Source organism: Manduca sexta, chromosome 17, assembly GCF_014839805.1.
Source record: "Manduca sexta isolate Smith_Timp_Sample1 chromosome 17, JHU_Msex_v1.0, whole genome shotgun sequence".
Taxonomy (NCBI): Eukaryota; Metazoa; Arthropoda; class Insecta; order Lepidoptera; family Sphingidae; genus Manduca; species Manduca sexta.
Genome location: NC_051131.1, coordinates 857,573 through 877,789, shown reverse-complemented (window position 1 = coordinate 877,789; position 20,217 = coordinate 857,573). Strand labels below are relative to the sequence as shown.

Below are 20,217 nucleotides of genomic sequence, written 5' to 3'. Positions count from 1 at the left end.
TACGCCTTAATTTGTGTTTATGCCCTACATTTTATGTCATATGTCGAAAATATATCCCCAGAAGGCCCGAAACGGCCGTGTGGCAGATCCGAAGATACCAATTTATTGCCAACACTACATGTTACTTTTAAAAACAAAAATATATTTGCCGCAGGAAATGTCAATGAACGTCCTTTTTTGTGGTAAAAATGTATGAAATGGACATTTCCCGACCGCAAGAAGATGTTTGTAATGTGGACCCTTGTAAAGCGCAGAAAAATATGTCTAAAGTTAGAATGAATACTATTTCTTGGATCTCGCTTTAACGATTACATATTTTTTGTTTATATAAATTAAAATGAATCTACTACTTCGTTAGTCTAGTATTAGCGCATGGCTATAAATCTTGTGAGGTCTTGGGTTCAACTTTCGAGCAAACAAATTATTCTTGGGCTGTCTATTATAACGATAAATAACTATCACCCTACATGATGGAAATAAACTTTGCGAGCCGTTGCATTTCAAAGCAAAGGTGCACTAATTTCGTCCTTGCTGATCTCCTAAGGATAAGAGCTAGAGCATAATATTATGTTACATTATAACAATGTTGATTCGGTTCAAAATATACTTTCAATATCCTTTAAGAGCTAGAATTATTTTGCGAAGTATACCGAGCAGCGCCTATTTATGATACTGAATAAAAACAACTATAAGTATATCCCTTCTAAGGCTACCTACGGACACCAAATTCTTAATTTTGAAAGAAGGTAAAGGCAATAATAAATATACAGTAGTCTTTTTTAAATAGTACCTAGTGATAGTTTTTTCGAATGCAGTTTAATTTTAGTTAAAATTGAAGCTTAAAAACGATTGACATAAAAGCTTGAAATTCAATCTCACCCCCAAGTTTTCACCGCAAGGGAGGCAGGGAATGCTTCCCCACAGCCGCCCTGCGAAGCGGCTCAGTCGGTTGCTCGCTGCCTTGCGGGAAACAGATGGCGCTGGGAGATGGCGTGTGTTAAATGTAATTCAATTTTGCCGCAATCAACGTGTGCACATTGCACATTAGCTCTGTTTAATAAATGATGTGAAATATCCTCGATGCCGTACAAGATCGCGCTATTGGTCTCAATAATGATTTTCGCATTTTACGCTTTGTGTATGCTCGGATTTTTAATTGTCAATCAACCTACACCTGTAAGTATTAGCGATTGATTATTCAATTAATATATTTGAAACGTCACTTTTGAAAGGCAACTCTAATTTGATATGTCGTACTATTTTAATTCAACAACTTTTCATTTTTCATATAAAATATACTCTTAAGAGTTTTTTTGCTACCGCATAGCGAAAGTGATAATTTGATATTAATTCCAATTTAAAATGACGAATAAATAAATCCATACAAATTAATTACCCGGAATTTTTAATCGCAGTTGATTAATATTATAGCAATGAGCTCCATAATGGGGTCCTAATTATAACTAAATAATATGCATAATATAAAAAAATCAATACATAACATGATTTTATGTTACTATATTATGAAAATCGCTTCCAAATCTGGGTAATGAGGTTGAATGTAAGGACCTCATAGCATCGCGCCTTTGCTACGTTTGACAGAACGATCGATCGTCTGAAAAACATGCGCGGTACTGGAGCCGGGTTTCCCGCTAAAACTGCCTACTTGATGCTATTTATATAATTTCCGGGGAATTTCAATACCTTCACTGAATCGTTTTTTCAATTCAGTGTTGAGTGTGCAGCGCTGTATTTGTTAAGGCTATTGACAATTATTTAAATTGACAATAAATACCTGCCTATAGAAGTTAATTTGAAGGTAATAAAATAAAAGGGATAGGCCGAGGCGTTGCCATGGTAACAGGCTGCAAAAGTCGTTACAAGGGACTCAACATGCAATTTTATCGATTTAGTGTCGGTATGTGGGAATACCCAGGCTTCGTATAGTTGTAGTTGAACATATGTAGTACATACAAACAAATAGCCCTCTTTCTTATTGATGAATAAGTATTAACTTAGCACCTTACCTACTATAATATTTTTAGAAAGTTCTATATTTAGTTTTAAATACTTAAACAGAATGTATAATTTCTTAAACTAACTTTTTAGAGTTTTACCTTTCTTGCAGAAAGTATTTTTTAAGAAAAGATATTTAATTTTTCGCAACTATATAATTATATCGAATTAAATAAAACATATTTTTGAATTCAAAATATGAAATTAGTTACCAAATGATTTTTAAATAAATACTATGAGTTTCCTATGGGCTATACCGTGACCCGATTTTGTCCTGGATATTTTAATGTTCAACTTTTTATACACACCTGCAGTAAAAATGCTTTAGTATTATGGAAAGCTATGAATACCTAATGAATAGCTCCGGTTTCTCACATATGAGCCGATGCTTAAATGCCAAAGAAAACCCAGCTTTCTGAACAGAACAAACAGTAGGTAAAAGCTTGTAAAAAGCATCTTGATATAAGGCAGTCTAAAATTTGCATTTTCTGAAAGCCTACATATTTCAGTTCACGGAATCTTTTGATGTCGAATATCTAGCAAGCTTTTAAGTGGTAAAGCCTCGCTGTGAATATTTTTGCCCGAAAAATGAATGAACCGGTAAGACTGGATTGGTACTCAGATCATCATGTTGCAGAAAAATGCCGTTATTTTCACTGTTATCCCTTTTACAGTCATTTAGATTTTCTTACATTGAATTGATGCCCTCCTACTGTTTAAATTCCATTTCTATTCGTAAAATATCGGCAGTGCATTCACAATTTTGTAGGCTCTGAATGAGTGATTACTTTTTATCAGGTAATCAGCTTCTTCATTGGTTTGCCTACTACTATAAACAAAATTCATATTTTCTTGATACTTCAGACTTTAGAAGAGCAGGTGGTCGTAAAATAAGTAACAATAAATCGTATCTTTACTGCCTTTGTTAGCACTGTCTGCCATTCATAGAAACGTGTTACACTCTCTCCACTGTAAGATAAAACAGGTAATGCAATTTTGGCGTAACAGATCCATTGAAGTATAAAACTACGTAATTCTCAATAAACTTCCGTCATATAACATAATTACAAAGTGTAGCAGCTGGCGACATGCCAAAAACCCTTAGCCTCATTTGGAATCGAAGAAGTGAATGCTAATGAAATCATTGACATAAATACAAATCAATTGAGAAAATTCTAAATGGACTGAATGGCAGCTATAACTTTAGATTCATGTTATAGCCAAAACCTATTATTTTTAAATCCTTGATAGTGCAACGTTTTTCACTTACATATTAAATCCATTATAGTAACTTAATGTTAACCAGGGATACAAAAACTTCTGATGTACCTACTTGAAGAACTTCCCGCATTTTATTATTATAGATGGGTGCTCTAACCATTCTTATGTTGTTATTCCTCATTTATATCTATTTTCTGCTATGGTCACTGAGTCCTATGATTGTAGTGTGCGAGCCAAACGCCGTGTCCTGAAGGCGAGCCATGTCCAGCGTCGTGCTGTGACCCAGCGACTTCACCCTCGCGGGACCCCGACGAAACTATCAAGGAGTATGGTTACCCTTGGTACGCCCAATGGTAAGTACCTATAGCAGTGAGTTTGTTTCTTATAAATTGTTGCCAAGATACCCATTCTATAATCGTTAACGCAAAGTATTATGTATAAAAATAACATATCTTAGCGACAGACTAAACGCTAAGATATATCATACATTTTTTTTGTTTTCTATTAGCATCTACGATTGTCGAAAGGCATCTTGACTATGACCCCTAATGATGGCAAATTGACTCATTTATATTCTCGTGTACTGGTGCGTATATTTGTCATAGTTTTGGTTCCCAACACGAACTTGTAAAAGTATGTTTTCTATGATATAATTCCATTGCACTGAAACCTGAAACAATAATATATCAAAAAATCATAAGGAATAGCATAGTAGTACCTAATTTTGGTGTTTGGATCGAATCTTCTTTCCACATGTTAACTCATTCCACTCATCCGCGTAATTCTTTCAAAATATATGTTGTTATCCTCAATTCTCAAATTCACTCTCTATGCGGGCATATGGTGAATCTTGCCAATATTTTCAGTAAATACCGAACTGTGAAAGTAGTCTACTAAGCGAACTACAGACCTAATAACAAATGTAGGACTTAACATTCGTTTTTCTTGGCAACTGAAAATAGGTCAAGGCATCTGACTAAAAGTTATTTATTTTAGTTTATTTTTATTGTAGTGTTTCATGTTCTAGACTGCTAAACCTTTTATGATACTTAAACGATGGTTATCAATGTGTGGTACTATTTGATCACGAACAGTGTAATTGAACTTTGTACCTACTTAAGTTGAATGGTCCTGAAACAATGTTAGGGGGATTGATTACTTATCACTAATGCTTCACCATAATATTATGGTGTACTTTATCTAATACTGTGTGTGTGCTTGCGCTTTGCAACCAAAGAGAGATTATAATTAATGACATAATGAAAGGTGGCGACAATATAACCTTTTTAAAATGTCCAATCTAAACCTTTAAATCTACAGGCCGGTGCTCTTTCTACTGGGCACGTTGGGCGGCATCCTGTTCTGCTGCATCTGGTGCCTGCTGTACAAGAGGTCTGGTCAGGTGTTCATGTGTTCGTTCGCGTGTTGCGTGCGCCGGCCAGCCTCGGAACGTGACTCTGCGGGCTCCGTGTACCCGCCGCCGCGATACAGTCGATGCGGCTCCTTCCATCAGGCGCCCCCGCCTTATTCTGAAGTGATGTTATCGTTCATACGGTTGGGGCTTTGTTTCCTTGCCCATATTTATTCATTATTTACTTTATTTAGAAACATAATATAAACTAAGTATAGAAACGCCGTATGACGTTCGCACACTATGGTTTTACACCGATCACTCGCAGTTACAGTAATTGCAAGTTACTGAAGTGGTACTGTCATCATTGTTTTATATACAATTGATTTTATTTTCTTGTATTTCTTTCTCATGATGAATAAAAGAAATATTGTGTATAATCTCTGAGCTTCACGACTCAAGGTGAACAAAAAGGTTCTGTAATCCTGGCTTTTAGGCTTATGCATGCTTGTGTGACTTATGAGAGCAACAGTCTCGTATCATTAAAATTTTGCTAATACCTTTATATGTCATGACAGGTGACATCCAAACCAGACTTGTACCCCCTGGTGATCACGTACGGAGACAATGACGCCAAGTCCGGGGGCAATTACCTTATGGTACACTACTTCAGGAACTACGTGATAAGAGCACCAGGTACCGTGTTGTTGCTGCTATACCTACTGTAGACTTTTTTAATCTGTAACGTATAATAATGTAATTCGATTGTTGTTGGTAGACAGTATTTAAAAATAATTGATATTATTTACTTACATAGCTATTATCTATATGCTATTTCCTTAGTTGTAGCTACTGCAAAAAAGGTGATAATGTCTCTATATTTAATATCATTTAAACGTGAAGCCTAAAATCACTGAAAAGATTTGAACATTCTACACAAATATAAATCAACTCCTGAATGAACACAGTGCACAATAGAACTTTTTTCGGTAAAGCAGGTAGTTTCTAGCAAGCATGCAGTGAGACAAATTAAGAGTAAAATAAAAGTTATACAAAATATCTACGAAATTAAACACACGAAGTATTAATTTGTTGAAATCTATTTGGGTATATAATATTTCAAATTATATGACAAACATATTATTTTTGTAGTGAGTATTTACATCGTAATCATATTTCCGTAAAAGGGATGGTGAAGTTACAACCACAATGGCCATTGTTATTATTTTATTATCTTTGTCGAAATAAGTATGTTGTATTGATCGCAGTTATTACTAAATAATTCATTGATATAGTAAATAGTTTTATTAGACAAAGTTCATCAAAGGAATCAGATGTTATCATATTAGTAGATCCAGACATTTTATCATTTTCAGCCCCGAATTCCATAAAACATTTATATTGATGTCGATTGTCGCATAATATATCGCACTCTGGACGAAAAAAGTCTTAAGCACAAACAAATGTTGAATCGTACTTAAAATAAAGTGGTAAAAATAAGTAGAAATGGAATAGTACCTACGAGACGTATGTATTTTATATTCCGACCCTTTATTGTCAAACCTGTAATAACGTAATATAATAAGTTGACGGTAATTTATAATACTAAGTAGATATACTTATGTTTATTGTGTTACTATTTACGCATATGTGATGACATCAAATTATGCATAAAAAACCAATGCATAGAAAATTTTCACTTCATTTTATACGTGACTTGTCTTGAAACGAACTTAGTTGAATTATAATTATCTATCGCTGTTTATGTTATAATTATAAACAAATAATATTTTACATATACTGTAAAATATTATGTTAATAATAAAAAATATATGACATATTATGTAAAATATTATGTTAATAATAAAAAATATATGACATATTATGTAAAATATTATTATGTAAAAAATATTGGAAAACATAATTACAGTAATTTACGATCACTCACAACCCCCGTGACTCTAATTTCTACGCATTCCCGCACTAATCAGCTCAACACTAATTCGATTAGAAGAAATACTATATGACATAGTCAATCGAGTGGCAGATGGCGTGTAGTATTGTAGTATTAGTATTATTGTAGTAATGTTTGATCCCGTAAAAGAGTCATTTAAAAAACATGAAGGTGTTTTGAGATTGGCGAAATTGAAAATTACCAATGTTAGTACCGTTTTTAGTGAATTATAGATTTATCGTGAATAGTTGAATGTGGGTTATGAGATAAATACATACGCTGCAACGCGTTCATGACGAAATGCAATATAAATCTTAGAAAAAAAATTATATGTAATAGTAAAATTACAAAGCAAGTAAAATTATTGAAAAAAAATTAAAACATTTGTTTCAATAAAACAAATAAATTAAAAGCACTTATCTCAGTACCTACCTTTCGCTCGTTAACCATTTATATCAATTTCTTCATGCATCCGTCTTAATACAGGATCATCTTGACTCGATTACTATTATTTTTTTTTAACTTGTAATTCCAGGCTCTTTATCAGCGACGAGTACTGCAGAATCTCTCAATTCCAGCTTCATATGCAACGCAGCAAATGAGGTCGGTACCGACAGAAATGTAAAAATTATGAACAGTGTAAAATAATTGACAAATTCATATAAATAAGAATCATGGGTAGTCTCTGAATTATCCCTATTACCCACATAGCTAAAATGTTTTATATTGTAATGCAATTATTTTATTCACCTACACTCTGACTTGTCAACTTGTGGCGTTATTTAGGGTTCCGTACAAAATTCTCAAAAAGTACCCTTATAGGATCACTTTGTTAACCGTCTGTCTGTCTATCAACTCCCTTTCCTTAGCAACACAAAGGTATCTATCAGGTTGAAATTTATAATAAATATTCGCGTCTACAGGTTCTTTCAACTGTGAAAAAATCAAACTTATACGTCAATGCGATCAAAAGATATAACCGTTTATCGATATAAACGGTTATATCAATATTTTGCGATTTCATACGGGAATTCAAATCTATATGGTACTTCCCGTTGATCTAGAATCATGAAAAAGTAATGTCTTATATTGCATTTTATGTACAGGCAAATTCGATCATACCGCCACCGTACTCATGCGCGAGCAACTACGAGGAGTGCGGTGCGGTGGGGTGCGGGAGATCGCTGCTACGCTCCCTGTCCTCACTGACGGAGCCCCGGGAGACGAGGGAGCCGCGCGAACCGAGGGACTCACGTGCCATCGCCCTGCGCCGCGCCCCCGACAACGCGCCCATCCGACATCGCGAAGCGCCCACCACTTTTCGAGAAAATCTGATCACATCACCGGTCCAGCCGCTTGTGAGAAAAGAAAAAATAATTTTATTCTAACTTCTTAATATAAGTATTTTATGTGTGCAATACACGTAATCAATTCAAACAAATATTTAAAAAAATAATAATAAGACAGTTAACAAAATAAACTAGAGTTTATTAAAATATGAACACCATTGACACATTTTCATATATGTCACAGGACCCTTCATATGACCTCGAATTGGAACTGATAGACTGCGAGATGTACTGCGATGGAGGCTGCAAACCGCGGCTAGGTTCTTCGCCGCCGGTACATCGCTCGCCATCCAACGCAGAGGAAATTCTGTTGGAACACGAGCCCTATGGCTTGCGGCATTTATTCGCCTGCCCTTCACCAGAAGTTCCTGGTACCTGCGAGTCGCCACCCCAGCCAACCAGTCCTACCCAGACTTCACGCGACTCCACACTCCGTAGGCCAAGTGACGATCGTCGTCACCGGCGTATAGAATGTGCCAAGAAAACACCGAAAGCGAGAAAATCGAGCTTATACATGCCACTTTCTGTGGCATACCCAGTTAGGACTTCGCGGATCTCGCCTGGAGCACGTGCTTCTTCGCGTTCCGCCCCCGCTACTCCTTGCAGTTCTCTTGTGCCCAATATCCTCACGTTCACCCAGAGGGTATCCGCATCAAGGCACAGCTCAAGGTCGTCGAGACTAGAAGAAGAAAAGGACCCCTTACTAACCGAGACGGAAATACACACCGACCACAAGTTTTAGACTTACAGTTACAGTTGGAGGGTGACCAGTGGATGACACAGCTTTTCCTAATAAATTCCCTGAAGCATGTTCTTTAATGTATAAATACTGATTTAATGAAAATAGTCTGAAGGAAGTAACGGCCTATACTCTCGGAACCCCAGCCATCTAATAGCCAAAGTGTCGGTGAACACCACAGTGTAAATGTTGTGATTATTTGTGCTCATTATAAGGTAGAGCAGCAATTAAATAGTTAGTGTAAATGTTATTCAATTATATTGCCATTAAGAAAAGAGCTTGTTGGACCATTGTTCACTTGCCTTCTAATAATAAAAATAAATGAAAATTAATATGTAAACGTGTGTTTCATTTAACCAGATAATATAGTTTGATGGACTGTGAATATTCTGGAACTACTAATTCACACATGTGATTCGAAAATTACTTATAACTAGAATCATGTTCACAATCACATGACTAATAATTATTATTAGTAATGAATAATATCTTGGTCACACATGTAACGGTTCATAAATAAAACTTCGCCCTAAAGATTGCTTTATCCTTAAATGATGCATTACATAATATTTAATCTGGAGAGTTGCCTATGTTGTCCAATTACTTAGTAGAAGTGAAGAGAATAAATTATTTCCTTATTTCCGGAATCATTCGTCTGAATCGAATTATTTATTTAATCGATTAATGCAGGTGGAATACAGTGAAGCTCGCGTCACTACACTTGACACTGACAGCTGACTAGTGACAGTTACAAATGTCGATTGATGGTTCGTGAACTGAGAGTGCAGATTTACGGTAAAATCGGCAATTTTGTCGGTATTACTCGTAAATAAACAGTTACTATATTTTATCCAAGCTGAATTACGCTAAAATTGAACCAGCTATGAGCATGCCGACGGATTTCGGGCCCGACTCCGGCGGTAGAGTTAAGGTAACATCCATATAATATATCGCATATTAAATTGTCTTTCTAAAAAGTAAACAAAGCGTCTAAATATCGAATAATTTGCTTACACGATATCAATGTTATAAACACTTAAAATAACCATATACAATAAATAAAAACTATAAACTTTCAGGGCCTGGTCATAATAAAGCCTATAGTATACGGCAACATAGCACGCTACTTCGGCAAGAAGCGCGAAGAAGATGGGCACACGCATCAATGGACAGTCTACCTGAAGCCTTATGCAAACGAAGACATGTCAGTTTATATAAAAAAAGTGCATTTCAAACTGCATGAAAGTTATGCGAACCCCAACAGGATAGTGACGAAACCTCCTTACGAGCTCATGGAGACGGGTTGGGGAGAGTTCGAGATCGTCATTAAAATATATTTCCATGACCCCAATGAGAGACCGGTAAGTATTTAATATTATAAGAAAATATTGCAATATTTTTTTTGTATAAAGGAAATGCAAATATCTCTAAATGATATCTTTAAACCATAAAAACATATAGCTGGTTCACAATTACAAGGTACTATGTTAATTTACATTTATGTTAGAAAATGAGATTTAAAATGTTTGTTTGAACGCACTAATCTCAAGAACTAGGGGTTTCAATTAAAAAATCTTTTAACATTAGATAGTCTATTTATCAAGGAAGGCTATATAACAGCACACTATGACCATTGAGAGCAGAGCAATTTTATGGCTTAAGTATTTTAGTGTAATATAAATACTATTACATCCTTATTTTACTTTAATTGAGATGGAATTCTATGTACAAAAATTTTACAATTAATGTTCATGACAGGTGACACTATACCACATACTCAAGCTATTCCAATCACCAGTGTCGGACGGTGCTCCTCCGACAGTGGGCAGGGCTCTTGTCAGTGAATCCTATGAGGAAATAGTGTTCCAAGAACCGACACAGTTGATGCAGCATCTACTGAACAGCATCAAACCCATTACAAATGGAGCTTGGAATCATGATACAAACTGTAAGTAACACAGGGCTGGCTCACTTTGATGTCTATGATTTGAAAGAGCTGTCTTGAGTGGGATAATATAACTGTCTCATAGAAAACTTATAAAGCAATTTAATTAGCATATAATTTACTTTTAGCCACAACACCAATAAAAAAGTATTTTACAATAGTATTTTATCTATGGTAACATTTGTGGCATGTGAGAAATCTGTCTTCCTAGACCATAAATATGTAATAATAAAGCAATGATTTTTGTTTACAGTTGAAGAAAAGAAAGAAAAGACACTAGAAAAAATTATAGCGGCGCAAATGAAAGTCAAGACAGAGATATCAGAATTGAAAGAAAAACTTAGCCTTGCGAAAGAAACCATAGCAAAGTTCAAAGAGGAAATAGCTAAGATACAGAATAATCCTGGAAACAGCTTAGTAGCGGGTGTATAAAATTATATATTCCAAGAAATAAAAATGAGTAAAAATTATCAAATGCAAGATTTCTGTGCTATTAGTGCAACGCCGCGGTGTAATGGGCGAATTGACGCTTAATTAATTTATTTGTATGTAACTTAACCTTAATTTTACCTACGACTGACCAAAATGAAATCAAAGATAACAATAGTCTATGACCCATCCAGTCTGATATCTGATGAGCTTAAATTAATTTAGACTGTTTTTTTTATATCAGCGTGGCTGTGTCCCCACTGCACCTGATGGTAAGTGGAGTGGGGTCCAATAGAATGTCGACTGATGGCAGATGATTACCCCTCGGCAGTCATCACAATTATACCGGCCTATTAAAACCAGGTATACACAGGCTGATCCCGGAGCGCGACACACTTACGTGGGCCACGATAGCGAGTTTTAAAACCTTGTGTACGGTGGTCGCCATTCGGACAGATATATCCTACCTCTAGCAAACCACAAAATGAAAATCTACAAACGAATGGACAACATTACCACCTAAGCTAATATTTTGCAAACAAAGAAATAACAATTTTGTCTGTGAAAACAAAGCCTAAAGCCCTATTGATTGTTGTACCACTGGATACAGATGAGATATAGACATTTTTAAAGTGTTGTGAAAAAAACACGGGAGTGTTTTTCGTATATAAAAGTTCAAGTGATGAGCTAAGGCAAATATAAGTGATTTTTATTCTCTATGTATATCATTTTAGTGGTAAGATAAGTAGGTATTTGGAAGTATACTCACTATAAAGACTTTAAATTTTGTAAAATAGTGCATATCCATAATATGAAAGTTTACTTTCAAAATGTAAAATCGTTTACTGACACTAAATAATTTGCTAATAATAAAGCTTCATGTATTGTATTCCACAGTCCAGGCTGTTATCAGTCTCTTATTAATGAAAAATAATTATAAAACTCATTTTAGTTATTGGTGCGTTCAAAGAAACTCCATCTTTATATACTATACAGGGTCGTTTATATACTGTGTTGCTAAATGGAACCACATATATCTTTACCTCTGCTAACATTATGCCAAAAATCATCCATTAATAACAATATATTTGCCAAAAATCTTCGTTTTAGTTTTCTCCGATTTTCGATTATGTTGTAGTTAAGTGCGAATATGGCGTGTGAGTTTATTTCTCACTGAAAGTATGTTGCTGCTCCGCTAAATTCTCTCCCTATAGTAATAGTGAGATGTAAAATAACATGTAAAATTAAATTACTTTTTATCGATATCTATTGTGTACAAAACTTACACTTTTTTATTTTGCATATACAGTTCGTTACTTATTTTAATGTGTTATTTTCAAGAATATAAGTATGTGGTTTCATTTAGTAACACAATGTCAAAATGACCCTGTAAAGTGTAGATTAATTTAATAGTGTAAAGACTGAATAAATATACAGTGTAGGACACTAAATGCGAAGTTTTATTTGTTTGTTTTTATAACTTTTCAATATTAAATACTTGTGTCAAAAAAGTATTAAAAGAAGGAATTTATTATATACTTAAAAAATATACTTAAAGGCAAAGCACTCATTTCTCAAGAAACCAACCAACAATGGTCGAATTAGACTAAAACATTTCGTTAAAAAAATACTCTTTATAGTTTGTAGTTTATTTGTACTGCGTAGTGCGTACACAACTTTTGATTGCAAATTTATATAATTTAATCCAATTTAAATACTTCTTTCGTGGTGTAGTTGTTGGCGTAAGGGTGCTGTGCTGAGGTCTCCGGTTCGATCCTCGGGTCGCCTAAGCGATATTTGGTCTTATTGGTCAGTATCAACCTATAGTTTCTGCCCTATATGGCGATAGGCTCGCCCCCTATCACATGGGAAGGAATACCATAGCGAATAGTTACACTTGCACCTCTATCTACCTCTTTAAGGACAAAACGTAGGCATGTCAACCACTGACAGCCAACAAAATATCCAACCACCAGTTTTAAATTACTACAATTACCATTAATTACCACGTGTGCGCATCGATCTAATTGATGGAGTTGATACGATAGTCCGAAGGCTATGAACAGTCATCGTTTCACGTCAATACACGATATTTTTAGCATCACCATTATACATTTTGTTATCATTCACACGGATGGTTAACACTGAATTGTTTTAGTTTACGCAATATTCGTCGAGGTTTTATATGATACTGATGTTTGCTTCCGACTTCGCCTGCGTCTAGAATGAAAGTTTGATGTCTAAAAGATTACAATTAAACTATTTTTCGGATTTTACCGATGTTTTTATATTTCAATTGGGACTACGAAGGCTGCAAGGACTTCGAAACGTCGGGAGAAAATTGAAATGTAAAAGTAGTTTAATTTTAACGTCTATAATTCGCGTAAATATAAGAAATCATTCTGTAAATAATCATAATTCTTAGAGCCTTGATAAGCCTCACATTTAATCCCGGGCTTGATCCATCTGTGTACCAAGTTTAATCGACAGCCGATCAACGTTTTCAACGTTGATCGGTTTTTCACATGGTGATTGTTTTTCACACAACGTTTTCAACATGGTGTGTTAACTTCAAAATTAATTAGTCACCGACTCTAAAATTGGTAATCAATATTGGTAATGTTAAATTTTTATGCTTTTTAGCGGTTTTCGAAGGCGGTTTCATTTATTGTTATTTATGTTTTGCTTTTTTTTATTAAGATGGACTACTTTCATGGCATAGTTGTGTTGCACACGCGGTACGACCATTGTGCCAAGGTTAATCTATCTGCCTACCCCTGAAAAGGGGAAAAGGTGTGATCCTATATAACGTAAGTATATACGTATGAAGTAAATTCAACAAAATCACAGGGAAGCAAAATTCGCAATTTCGTCTACTTGTATAACATGCTTATTCCAATTATTTTAGTTAAAATCCAAACTACTGAAACGATTTTTTAAAAGCGGTTAGAAATACGGATAACGCGCGTTTCGTTTAGGTCATTGCCTTAAGGCAGCTTTAAAGTAAACACTCACATATTTTCATACAAATACAAAAAAAAACTTTAGATAGCGAAATTGGGAGTGGAACGAACCGCCGCGCCGAGTCAAATGTCCGCAAGTTCCAAACCCAAGGCACGCACTTCTGACTTTCTTAAAAATATGTGTATTCTTCGTAAACTACCGCTTGCCGTAACAGTGATGGAAAACGTGAGGAAGCATCGATCGAAAACTCTAAGTAGAGGAATCGACTCTCTAGCAATGGAGTATACATATAAGGAATTATTAATATTGTATTTGTATTGTGTTAGTCGCGATCCCGCATACCTGTGGAGTTCTGTATAATTTTTAAGGGTAAGTAGAGAACGCCCGGGTTAAGCAGTGGGACAATATATAATACAGAGCTGACATTAATATTTATTATTATTAAGTAGGCACAACCATTATTAAATAATATCTTAATATTCTTGCTACTAACTGTTTACTTAAATACTTGCACAATCATTGTCGTATAAGCTTTACCGAATTATATTTTTTACTTAGGCTGTTTTACGATAACATTATCAAATGCGTGATGATATTTACCTGATTTAAAGGATATCCTACATAACCTGCAGTGTTTATTACGTAGATATTTACTTGTCTTACTTCGGTAAAATTAAGGTCCGGTTCGCACTGCGAAAACACGTGCAGGTTTTAACATAAAATCTGTTTGTTATGTACTGCAAATAAATAAAACACACGCCGACATTTTATTCCAAATGTAGGTACGTAAGCCAAAAGTCTTTTTTTGAGTTATGCGCGTTATAAATACATATCCGAAAGGCTCTTTGTGCCAATGAAAAGCGCATCTTTATCGGTTTAGCTGTTTCCGAGATATGCTCAAACACTACAAGTGTTTAGTTTTAAACAAGAACTATATAACCATACGAATTAAGGAATAACCATAGGTATTTACATACATATCATATCTTTTTCCCGTTTCAGGAGTAAACAGAAGTATTATCATCATCATTTTTCTGCTATGTTAGGTCCCATTTTACAGGGGCCGAGCCTTATGCTAGTAACTGAGCTCAATCCTCGACTGAGCAGAAAAACCCGTTATTACTATGTGACCCATGTATCAAACCTGAGATCTCCACATCGCAATACAACAACTCCACCCTGACAGTATTTTAGCTTAAAAAGAAGTTATTTATATTCGATAGGAACTGCAAGCAAAATCTACTTATTATCAGCCCTGTATTATATACTGTCCCACTGTTGGGCACGGGTCTCCTCTACCACTGAGAGGGAATAGGCCTTAGTCCTCCAAGCTGGCTTATTTCAGGTTGGTAGACTTCACACACCCTCGAAAATTCCTAATAGAGAATTTTTCAGGTATGTAGGTTTCCTCACGATGTTTTCCTTCACCGTTAAAGCAAGCGATAATTCACAAAGAATACACACATAATTTTTTAGAAAAGTCAGAGGTGTGTGCCCTTGGGATTTGAACCTGCGGATATTCGTCTCGGCAGTCCGTTCCACAACCAACTAGGCTGTCGCCGCTTTTCAAAAATCTACTTAGCAAAAATAATATTCAACAGTTTCCTAATAAATAATGTCGTTAAAATTAGCGAAGTTGTTAGCGAGAAGTAGGCTATGCAAGCACGGGCATGAATCGCGTGACCATTCGACGGACAGCACTGCGCTTACCATTTGACTGTGCCCTGCTTTAATATTCACACAAACTACAATAATTCCCATGATAGACAGAAAGTGAAATCAAATCGATATTTTACAGCGTTTTTATTTATACTTTGGTTTAATGCGCGAGCGTTTCTGATAGATTCTCTTTAACACAGCGAACGGCAGCATCTTTGTCGTCAACTAAGATTAAATAACCATAATTATAATATAAGTAATCTTATATAGTGAAGCCTTTCGGAATATCGGACTGCGGACACAAAATTCCGCAATCACACTAATTATATTTTATCGGATAGCGGATTGGTGATAAATAATTATAATTAATTACTAGGGTTAACAACACCTAAATTATCAAAGGAATTGTAGGCACTGGATACATTGTTCATCTACAAGTAATAGATTCATACAATATCGCTGGTTCGCCGCTTTCTACAAGTCAGACCAGAAATCTCTGAGAAGGTCTATGCTCAACAGTAGATATTATAGCAACACATACTTAGGTATTAAGTTTATTATTCGTAGATAATATTATCATTCAACCGCGTTAAAGATAGATGTGGAAAACAATCACTGAATCTAATCTAAGTATTAAAGTAAGTATTAAACAGATTGTCCTATTTATTGTGGTGACTAACTTTGACACGTGAAAAAACACATTTTTTTCATAAATCTAGCGATATAGATGTAGCGTGAAGTAAACTTTGTGCCCCTTTTTAGCATTGCGCGCACGGAGGAGTGTGAGATTTGGCATAATTAAAGTTCATATAAAAGAGTGCAGAAGAATAGAATTTATCTATAACATGTGTTTATATTGAATTTGTCAGTCGATTTCGCCCACTGTTCCACTAGTTATTATAAATATAATAACAATTGACGCTATAGGTATTTGTTTAAATAAATGAATGACGAGACGACCACGTAATAATATATTTAAATACAGTATTTAAATTTAGCAGATAGTAGTTATTTTCGATTTTTATTAATTGTATTCAATTAGATCCCGCGTATCATAATATAAACTTCATAATTAGTGATTTGATTGAGCTTTGTGCTTATCTAACTGCCTTGTGGCGTAGTTATTTTTATTACATAGAAGGATGGCTTTACCTTGCTATTGTCTAAACAAGGATACTTCTACAAAATTACTGGTAATAATATGAAAGGTTTATTAATTTTACCGTGTTGTTTAACAATCAAACACACATCACGCATTTATCCCCGAAGGGGTACACAGCGGCGCAACCAGGGCACTCACTTTTCGCCAAGTGTGTTCTGTCCCATGATTTGATAGGAGGCGAGCCTATTGCCATTTCAGCAACAAATTCTTGATTGCAGTGTGATACTGAGCAGAAAAACCCAAATATCACTTTGCCCGACCCGGGATTCGAACTCAGGACCTCCTCACAGCGGTACGGCAGTACCGCGCATACAGTACAACTTACTACTAACTTACTTACTAACCCACCGAGGCACAGTATTGTTCAGAGCCGAAATTGCATCACGAATTTTCAGTGTCATCAGCCTGCATGAAGATAACGTTATGTTGTTTGTTAATTTGAATCATTGACACAGTTACGAACATCGAAGGCCGTTAGCGATTACCTATTTGCTCTTTCTTTCTCATTAACAAAAGATAAATTAATTTACCTTAGTCAAACCAACCAATGATATAATAAGGTTACCTACATAAAAATGAATAGAATTTTGTCTTTCATAACCGCAAACATTTAAAACTTGTAGACATTTCCGCGAGTTGGAATTTGTAAAGCTATTGTATAACATGTGACAAATATTACAATTGAATATTGTCATTGACCTATAATTTTCCGACTACTAGCCCTTCGATTTCATATAATGGAATTCATTGTGATTACCTTGGGATTATAGAAGGATCGCAAAACAGCGGCCAAGATTGTCTAGATTTTTAGAGAACTCTAAGAGACCTGTCACATTGGACATGAAGTCTGTCTTTCCACCTGCCTTGGGTCACTCCAATTTAGAGTTAGTTCAACACACTTTTTCCAATTATGTTGTAGAGAGGATTTGTTTTAAATTCCATGACCGCCCATCTTAAGACCTGAACGTATACACGCATGTATTGAATTAAAAAATATTTCCACATTCTTATAATAATTTCTATAGTCTTATATGTAATACAAAAATGGAGTCACAGTCAAAAATACAACGATCTTTAATGATAGTATTGATTGGGTATGTCATCCCATACATTTTTCTATTTTTTATTAGTGTTTACGATTGTACAAAGGGATATTAATACGGCTCCTGATCAAGTAGTTTACTAATTTAAAAGTTAAACCATATACATATAAGTTGCGATTTGCTTCATAATTGGTTTAGCTCGTCCATTATAATTTCTAAGCAAGTACTTACGACGGTAACCGCGCAAGCCCACTTGTTGACATTCAAGGTCACGTCGCCATCATCCACAGTAGTCGTTTCCCATAAACTTCAAACGATAATCATGTATAACTGAACACTGTTGTTTTATAGGACTAATGATTAACCGTGTGCCTGCGATTTCCCATTATTAAATTAATTTCTAAACAACTTCTCACCCTATTTAATTCGTTTAGATTTTTTTTTAATATTTACTTAGTGTTTATGTAAGTTATTCAAGCAATATTTATACCAAATATCTTACGTCTAGAGCGAACATTTAAGGCTGTTCAATCTGGTAACTCAGAAATTTATTAGATGGGGAAATGCGTAAACGGAGCACCTGATTGTAATTGATCTCTGTTGTACAAGATAAAAAAGAAATCTCCCCTTCAATGCCATGACGCCGCGTCAAAGGTACAATTCCTGCACAAATTGTATGTAAACTTATATATTCGTTTAAGAATTGATTCATGAAAAGCTTAATAGGTACTAGATCATACATGTGACTTATGCGTATTTATTAACTATTATTTTAATTGATAATCACTATATTTTGTATGTAGAATATAGAATAAATACAAACATACTTCATACGTGAATTTTAATAAAAACAGACACATTTAACACCAAAACTTTGAGCAATATCACTCCGTCGTGTAGCACAACGAAGAACAAAAAATAAACGCTTATTCCTAACGACTTATCAGTTAAATATTTCTTCTGTAAAACAGCAAATACGACACGTAAATCAAATCCCACACGCTTAATCTAAAATAGCTTTAAAACCAGCTGTTTTCCTTTTTAATTCTGTCTCGATGCCTTCCATTCATCTCAAGGTCTTGGAATATTTCAGAGAGTTTGTTTAAATTCTGCTCGGGACACTGGGGTAGCTCCTGTAGTTTACACAAACTACCATCAATATTTCGGCACACGTTGAAAGTTTGTCGTTCTCTTAAACACAACAGCTTCCCTCTTTCGGGCATTGATGACATTTTCGCCACCTGCAACGCTGCTTTTTTGAACCTCGTCTTGGGAGATATCTTCGGCCTCTCTATTTGTGATTTTTCCACTGTTTTCAAGGGTGTTTTATTTGGCATCTCCACTTTTTTAACACTTGGAGCGTTCACAAACACCGGTTCCAAAACATCGTACGTGTTCTCGCGAAGCAACTGCTGCGGTTTCCTTAACTGTTCAGACGAATTTCTTCTCTTAAAGCCAACAAGCGGAGTTAACGGCTGCAACGCATTCTGAAACTTGACAGAACGGTCCAACGAATCATTTTTGTTCAAATCAAAAAGTATAACCTTTGTCTTTGATCTCTCCAGTTTCTGACCTATTGCTGGCAATGGGTGGAAAGGAGAGAGGCTGGGCTTAACTGGAATATCGCTCCCGAGCATGCTGGCTTGCGCTGTTTTGTTCTTACGGACGGTGAGTTTCCGCGGCGCGTATATTGTAGTGAGCGCGCGGGTTTTGTGCGGGTCGAGCGGCGCTAGAGGCGTGGGCAGCATGAGGCGTGCGGAGGTGCGCGAGCCCTGCCGCCGACAGCCGCCGATGCCCTTGGGCGGCGTGGTGCCCCCTCCCTGGCCTGCCTGCCCGGCAATCGAACACCGCGCACCTTCCCGTTGACCGCCGGCCGCGTCGCACCGCGATCTGCATCAGCCGATGTCGAACTCTCGCTTATTGTGCCGAGACTATCTTATGATTATGTAATCGCAAAGAGCATGTATAATACTGTTAATCGCAACGGTAAATTATTTGAGAAATGAAAATCAGATGAAAATAAAAAATATTTGCTGTCAACGACACGTTGCATCCAAAGACAAAAAAAAGTAAAGAGTATTACTTAAATCAGGGAGGTTTTAAAATACATACGGAAAAGCAAAACACTACTCAATACTCAACTCGTAACCAATTTATAAATCTTTTTTAGAAAAAAGTTGTATTCCGTGCGTGGTATGACATTACTGAGATGCCAGGTTCAAATCCTAGGCAGGTGAAGTGATATTAGATTTTTCTGCTTAGAAATAGGCTGGAGTAAAGAATCTGTGCCCGATACGGTGAAAAGCTCGCCCCCTATCACATCATGGGACGGAACACACAGGCGAAAAATGGGTTCCATGGTTGATCCTCTGTCTACCACTTTGG

The 20,217-nt window shown here is 35.7% G+C and overlaps 2 protein-coding genes across 2 annotated transcripts; both read left to right on the top strand.

Moving 5' to 3' along the window:
• The first annotated feature begins 940 nt into the window (after window positions 1-940).
• On the top strand, window positions 941-8,970 carry LOC115454246. The gene is made up of 7 exons (XM_037439797.1): window positions 941-1,176; window positions 3,463-3,590; window positions 4,558-4,771; window positions 5,167-5,284; window positions 7,078-7,145; window positions 7,649-7,900; window positions 8,076-8,970. Exons 1-7 carry the CDS (start codon window positions 1,081-1,083, stop codon window positions 8,631-8,633), a joined length of 1,434 nt encoding a protein of 477 aa, XP_037295694.1. The 5' UTR covers window positions 941-1,080; the 3' UTR covers window positions 8,634-8,970.
• Window positions 8,971-9,361: 391 nt separating this feature from the next.
• Window positions 9,362-12,458, top strand: LOC115453651 (YEATS domain-containing protein 4). The gene is made up of 4 exons (XM_030182366.2): window positions 9,362-9,561; window positions 9,710-9,991; window positions 10,389-10,578; window positions 10,829-12,458. The coding sequence occupies exons 1-4, from the start codon at window positions 9,514-9,516 to the stop codon at window positions 11,005-11,007; spliced, it is 699 nt and encodes a 232-aa protein (XP_030038226.1). The 5' UTR covers window positions 9,362-9,513; the 3' UTR covers window positions 11,008-12,458.
• Window positions 12,459-20,217: the final 7,759 nt, after the last annotated feature.

Coding starts and splice junctions, on each gene's coding strand:
- LOC115454246 (XM_037439797.1), top strand. CDS start 1,081: ATGCCGTACAAGATCGCGCTATTGGTCTCAATAATGATTTTCGCATTT. Junction 4,772..5,166: donor CGCCCCCGCCTTATTCTGAA/GTGATGTTATCG, acceptor ATGTCATGACAG/GTGACATCCAAACCAGACTT. Junction 7,901..8,075: donor CATCACCGGTCCAGCCGCTT/GTGAGAAAAGAA, acceptor TATATGTCACAG/GACCCTTCATATGACCTCGA.
- LOC115453651 (XM_030182366.2), top strand. CDS start 9,514: ATGAGCATGCCGACGGATTTCGGGCCCGACTCCGGCGGTAGAGTTAAG. Junction 9,562..9,709: donor ACTCCGGCGGTAGAGTTAAG/GTAACATCCATA, acceptor ATAAACTTTCAG/GGCCTGGTCATAATAAAGCC. Junction 10,579..10,828: donor TTGGAATCATGATACAAACT/GTAAGTAACACA, acceptor TTTTGTTTACAG/TTGAAGAAAAGAAAGAAAAG.